Below are 7,132 nucleotides of genomic sequence, written 5' to 3'. Positions count from 1 at the left end.
ATCAACAAATGAACTCCCACATTCCTAAATCAACAAATTAACTCCCACGTTCCTAAATCAACAAATGAACTCCCACGTTCCTAAATCAACAAATGAACTCCCACCCTCAGATATCTTTAAGAATTCTTAAGTTGTAGTGCAAATTTGAAATCAAAGACAAAAACACAAACATAACCCATGAAAATTATAAGGCAACATTTATAAATATATCAAAAAATAGTCATTCAGGAACTATCTTTGTTACGAAAAAGGTACAAAAGTTTTGTCCTGCACGAGTGAGAGCGACATGTTTTTCAGTTCCTCTGCTGACTTTACTGCCTTATAGCCCAGCTGATGTAGAACCTTCTGGCACGTGGCCTGCGTGTACTCCACCATGTCGTAGGACAGTTTCAAGCGCCAGCTCTCGGCGTTGGCCGCTGAGTCTCTCACCGTACCGTACTTGTGTTTAGCCGACAGCTCGGTGCTGCCCCTAGTGTTGGTCTGTATCCACTCCTCCACGCTCTTGTCCATCGACAGACCCAGGAAGTCATATATCTCCATGGTCTTCAGCAGAGGGTTCCTGGACAGATCCTCGTAACGCACCAGCATATACTTCCCTTTGAGCCAGTGGGGGTGGCTGAGCCCTGTGGACACAGAGCCGAGGAAGTCCTCACAAACCACCGTCAGCTGGCTGAGGTCCAGGTTGTAGGGCCTCCGCCCTGTGGCCCTCCAGATCCTCCACAGACGGTAGGTGTCCCGGAAAGTCTCGATCCGCGACGACAGGATCCCGCGAGGGTCACGCACCAACTGGATAACCTTGATGTTCAGCCGTGGATCCTCCACCAGCGCCCGCAGGTCCCCGATCTCCGGCACACGCACAACCTTGATTGCCACATGCCGCTTCTCACGGCAGGCATCGGCCGCCAGGGTCATGTTGAGGGCGGCGCACTTCTTGACGCAGTCACCCTCCTCCACATTGGCATCGGTGGGTCCAAAGGCGTCACACACGGGCTGCGAGCATAGCGCCCGGCTGGCCCCTCTGCGGAACAGCTTGTCCGTGGTGTGGTTGGCCGGTGCCGGCTTAATGTAGCTCTCCAGGAAGTAGAGGTCACAGCCGTAGAGGCTCCGCAGGAGATCGCGACTGGCACCCAGCATCACCCTGCGGTCAGCTGCGTTGCGGCTGTGAGATAGCCGAGGAATCAGCGTGGTCTGGACATGGTAGAGGGGCTCGAATAGGTAGAAAATGTCAGCATGCTGGTTGAGCAGCTGGCCCACGAAGGAGGAGCCGCTGCGCGTTGTAGCCAGCACCATGATGTGGGTCTTACGGGAGGCGTTGAAGCTGAAATAGGGGTAGTCGTCGCAGCCGGCCCGCCCCTCTATGGGGGACTCTGTCTCGGGACCTCCCAGGAGGCCACAGTTCTGGGGGCTTGGCACGGGGCAGAGCTGGAAGGGCTTGGAGGTGAGAGTCCGGATGGCGGTGTACTGGATGGCGATGGAGGCCAAGGCCAGCAGGATCACTGCCTTCCAGGAACATTGCATGGCTGGGCCACTTCATTTAGACGCCGCGGGTCAGAGCCAAGTCATATACCTGAGGTGGAAGGAAATAATGGTTACACTAGAGAACAATGGAGTAACCCTGCTATTGATGGATATCATTGTACTATAGCCTCTAATAAAGAACTGAACTTGGAACAGCTGCTGTAAAGTGTATACAAGTTATGTAATGATGCATCAAGTGTGAACTTGAAGACCAGCCTGATTTATTTAGAGCCTCAGTATTATGTGTCAGTGCAGTGTGTTCTGTGTCAGTGCAGTGTATTATGTGTCAGTGCAGTGTGTTCTGTGTCAGTGCAGTGTGTTCTGTGTCAGTGCAGTGTGTTCTGTGTCAGTGCAGTGCATTATGTGTCAGTGCAGTGTATTATGTGTCAGTGCAGTTTATTCTGTGTCAGTGCAGTGTGTTCTGTGTCAGTGCAGTGTATTATGTGTCAGTGCAGTGTATTATGTGTCAGTGCAGTGTGTTATGTGTCAGTGCAGTGTGTTCTGTGTCAGTGCAGTGTGTTCTGTGTCAGTGCAGTGTGTTCTGTGTCAGTGCAGTGCATTATGTGTCAGTGCAGTGTATTATGTGGCTCTGCTTTCTATGTGACCTCCAGCGATGCGCCAGATGGCTTTCCCTCTGTTGTGGCTTGTTGCTTCTACTGAATAAGCTGATATCAAAAGTCTCTTATGTCCACTGAATGCTCAATCACTAATGTACCGTTAGTTCACCCTCCACTAATCTCTGCCCTAAAGGCAGGGGTTGAGAGAGAGAGAGAGAGACAGAGAGGGAGAGAGAGAGAGACAGAGAGAGAGAGAGAGAGAGAGAGACAGAGAGAGAGAGAGACAGAGAGAGAGAGAGAGAGAGAAAGAGAGAGACAGAGAGACAGAAAGACAGAGAGAGAGAGAGAGAGAGAGAGAGAGAATCAAGTAGCCAGAAATATAAATCCAAATGAACTGTTTCTCTGACAAGCTAGCTTTTGTAATTGAAATAATATGTCTGTGTAGAGGTGAGTGCAGAATATCATTCACAAAGACATGTAAACCATCCACAGTAGCACAACGTTTTACGGTTTGAATTAATGTCATACAAAGGGGGAATCCATAAAAAAAATGAATTAACATGACAATTCAAAAGGCTTTGTGTGGCAGTGATACATTATGTAGGATAAATGCCTTTGTATTTCTGTACAAAAATGTGATCGTTCTGAATGGTAGTCAGTCACTACAATCAACATTCATCATTATCAGCTCCGGCTACTCTGAAAGAGCGCTCAGTTCCGCTCTGATTCCACCACAACCGAATTTAAAAATCACATTGCTACGCTGAGAACTAAAACCCAAATGCTTTGCTGAAAAATATAGAGGTTTAAAATCCAACGACTTTATTCCAAACTATAGGCCGAAATGAACTTTGAAATTTCAAAATATCACATTGCTCCCTCTATCCCATATCACTACAGAACACTTAGAAATGTAGGACATTAGATGTAAGCTAAATAAGTCCAATGAATGGTAGGCCTAAGCATCTATTTGTTTGTTTATTTATTCTGTAGATAGTGATACCTGTAGCCCAGGTTATTCCTCTGACAGACTCAATTGGATTGCCGATTGAGCAGTGGCCCAATCTCATAAGAAATCAGAACACGATAAGAGAGCATAGACTATTATAATTGTAACAACGCATTAAACACTGCTTTGCCACCATGTGGTTAGAATAATTGCGCCACCTGTAGAAAAGTGATGCTTTAAACAACATGCGACTGGCAAGTAATGTCTACCGACAGAGCTAACGGTGTGTGTCCGTCTGTGCGCGCGGGGACGCAGGGTAAGCTTTCTCTTATGCATATACGCTAAATATAAACAAGTCCAACTTTCCAAACATAATGGAAGGCATGGATTGAATATTTGTAAAACAATAATTTTATCCACATATTGGTACATGTGTTATATGAACCTACCCTGCTGCAATTAGATCGCATAATATAAGGGGAACACATCGAACACGTCTGTTTCCACAGGATAGCCTAGTTACCTTATTGACGGCTGTGTTTAAGTGCTGCCGTCAATGCAAAGAAAAGTAGCAGCCGTGCGACGTTTCCAATCACAGACAACGGCTCTGGTTTCTACTAAAGCAGTATCCCCGGTACGCTCCTCGGCTTTGTCCCGGCTTCTGCCATCGGGATAGCGGAGAAATAAGAGGAATATCCGTGCGCAATAGATCCATGAGTATTCACACTTAAGAAACCATTTACAAAACCGAATAGTGTAGGGAAACACCCTACACGGAAAACAGAACTGGTTCAAATGAAAGATGTGGCACACCAGGAGCTTCGTGCACTGCATCCGTCGCGCAGTCAGGTTTCTTTCAACTGATGTGTGGAGGCTGTGTGCGTGTGAGGTAGGCTACTCATGGACTGAATGTCTGGACCACCCCCAAACGCCCCTCTCGCTCTGTCTCTCTCGCTCTCTCTCGCTCTTACGCTCACACTCACACACTCACACACTCACTCACTCACTCACTCACTCACTCACTCACTCACTCACTCACTCACTCACTCACTCACTCACTCACTCACTCACTCAAATTGAAACGCAGACATAGTCAGGTTTTTAACCCATCAAGAACACTTGTCAGAATGTACGCAATGGCCACAATATCCCCATTATTGGCCCCCACTGGGCCTGTTGTTTATTTGGATTAGGGTACGAGATTATTTCAGAAACTAGAGGAGATATTTGCTTTTCAAATAGGATATTAAGATGTTAAGTATATAGTATGTATAAGCTGGAAGTAGAGGACTAAGCATTCTGGTTCAATAGTTTACTCAACTAGGGGAGGGGTGGTAGGATTAGAAAGTAACATAAAGGAAAATATATTTAAAACAAATATGTGAATATATATGTATTTATATGTGTATATATATGTATGTGTGTGTATATATGTATGTGTGTATGTCTATACTGTATATATATATACATATACAGTAGAGGACAAAAGTCTGTACACACCTACTCATTCCAGGGTTTTTCTTTATTTGGACTATTTTCTACATTGTAGAATAATAGTGAAGACATCAAAACTATGAAATAACATGTATGGAATCATGTAGTAATCAAAAAAGTGTTAAACAAATCAAAATACATTTTATATTTGAGATTCTTCAATTAGCCAATTCCACAAATCAACTTTTACCAAGGCACCTCTGTTATTGAAATGCATTCCAGTTGACTACCTAATGAAGCTGGTTGAGAGAAAGCCAAGAGTGTGCAAAGCTGTCATCAAGGCAAAGGGTGGCTACTTAAAGAATCTAAAATCTAAAATAGTCTCAACGTCAACAGTGAAGGGGCGTCTCTGGGATGCTGGCCTTCTAGGCAGAGTTGCAAAGAAAAAGCCATATCTCAGAATGACCAACAAAAAGCAAAAATTAAGAGGGGTAAAAGAACACAGACACTGGACAGAGGAACTCTGCCTAGAAGGCCAGCATCCCGGAGTCGCCTCTTCACTGTTGACGTTGAGACGGGTGTTTTGCGGGTACTATTTAATGAAGCTGCCAGTTGAGGACTTGTGAGGCATCAAGAACCCCTACCTGTCCCAGACCTGCTGTTTTCAACTCTTAATGATCGGCTATGAAAAGCCAACTGACATTTATTCCTGATTATTATTTGACCATGCTTGTCATTTATGAACATTTTGAAAATCTTGGCTCTCTCTAATTCTCTCCTTCTCTCTTTCTTTCTCTCTCTCGGAGGACCTGAGCCCTAGGACCATACGTCAGGACTACCGGGCATGATGACTCCTTGCTGTCCCCAGTCCACCTGGCCTTGCTGCTATTCCAGTTTCAACTGTTCTGCCTGCGGTTATGGAACCGCCACCTGTCCCAGACCTGCTGTTTTCAACTCTTAATGATCGGCTATGAAAAGCCAACTGACATTTATTCCTGATTATTATTTGACCATGCTTGTCACTTATGAACATTTTGAACATCTTGGCATAGTTCTGTTATAATCTCCACCCGGCACAGCCAGAAGAGGACTGGCCACCCCTCATAGCCTGGTTCCTCTCTAGGTTTCTTCCTAGGTTTTGGCCTTTCTAGGGAGTTTTTCCTAGCCACCGTGCTTCTACACCTGCATTGCTTGCTGTTTGGGGTTTTAGGCTGGGTTTCTGTACAGCACTTCGAGATATTAGCTGATGTACGAAGGGCTATATAAAATAAACTTGATTTGATTTGATTTGATCTGTTTCTCAAATCAGAAACCCTAATGTACTTGTCCTCTTGCTTAGTTGTGCACTGGGGCCTCCAACTCCTCTTTTTATTCTGGTTAGAGCCAGTTTGCGCTGTTCTGTGAAGGGAGTAGTACACAGTCCTTTCCAGCTACAATAGTCATTTACAACATTAACAATGTCTACACTGTATTTATGATCAATTTGATGTTATTTTAATGGACAAAAATTGTGTTTTTCTTTCAAAAACAAGGACATTTCTAAGTGACCACAAACTTTTGAATGGTAGTATATATATATATACAGTATATATATTGCAAAAAAATACTTGGGTGATCGGAAGTGATGCAGACAATTGCATTGATGGAAGCTACAATCTATCTGTATTTTTTAAAGCAGATTTACCCCTAAAAAAAAAAGTAAAATAATAGATATTAAGATGTTAACATCGTATTGTAATATTTAGTATTTAGTTGTATATGGTACTTCTGATGCATGGATTCCCACAGTGACTTCCCATATTAGCATTTTGTTTAGGGTGCCATCTTGTTTCTGCAGTCCAAAAACATGTTTGACTGTTTCTGTTTGTGACTAGCGCTCAATTAACATGCAATTGCTTCCTAAATATGGAGGCAAACGGTTTAGTAGAATCGTTGACTTACACCCACAATGTCCTCTGCAACTCTCACACATTACAGAGGGATAAAATGCATCGGATAGGTTACATCTGCCCCAATAGCCTGGGTGTCAGTCTGTTTCTGCTCTCTTGCCAACTCCGTGAAATTGTCACACCAAACAGGCAAAAAGCACAAACACATCTGTGTCCAGGCTACTGCCTCAAAGCCAGATGGTAGCAGGTCATTTCAGGTCACCAGGAATCTGACCTTTGAGATGTGCTTTAAATTCAAGTCACTGAAAAATAGGTAGTCCTTAAGCTTTTCATATTGTGGGATATGGGTTTGGATTTCGAGCTGTAGCAGGAATGTTAACGTTTCTCCTCAAACCGGGCCGGCGTCAGCACTCTACCGCCAAGAGCTCTGCATCTCCAAGAGGGAGACTCTCTAGGGGATGAACAACCCAGATATTGATAGGAGAGTGGGTGGGCTCATAATAAACATGAAACGAGCCAGTGTTACCTCTGAGATCAGTTCAGGATACACAACACGGGGATGTTAAATATAAAATAACCCACATTACTTTCACTCTGCAATATCGTATGGCTAACAGTTACACCCACCCACACTGCATATAAACTATGCACGCACGCACGCACGCACGCACGCACGCACGCACGCACGCACGCACGCACGCACGCACGCACGCACGCACGCACGCACACACACACACTGCATATAAACTATACACACACACGCACACACACACGCACGCACGCAC

The 7,132-nt window shown here is 44.7% G+C and overlaps 1 protein-coding gene across 1 annotated transcript; it reads right to left on the bottom strand.

The window, feature by feature from the left end:
• Window positions 1–240: 240 nt before the first annotated feature.
• LOC120039876 (carbohydrate sulfotransferase 1-like) lies at window positions 241–1,518 on the bottom strand. Its single transcript, XM_038985219.1, has one exon. The coding sequence runs from the start codon at window positions 1,516–1,518 to the stop codon at window positions 241–243; it is 1,278 nt and encodes a 425-aa protein (XP_038841147.1).
• Between the last annotated feature and the right edge of the window lie 5,614 nt (window positions 1,519–7,132).

Source organism: Salvelinus namaycush, unplaced genomic scaffold (assembly GCF_016432855.1).
Source record: "Salvelinus namaycush isolate Seneca unplaced genomic scaffold, SaNama_1.0 Scaffold305, whole genome shotgun sequence".
In the NCBI taxonomy this organism is placed as follows: Eukaryota; Metazoa; Chordata; class Actinopteri; order Salmoniformes; family Salmonidae; genus Salvelinus; species Salvelinus namaycush.
The sequence above is the reverse complement of the archived record's forward strand: the minus strand, read 5'-3'. Positions and strand labels throughout refer to the sequence as shown.

Coding starts and splice junctions, on each gene's coding strand:
- LOC120039876 (XM_038985219.1), bottom strand. CDS start 1,518: ATGCAATGTTCCTGGAAGGCAGTGATCCTGCTGGCCTTGGCCTCCATC.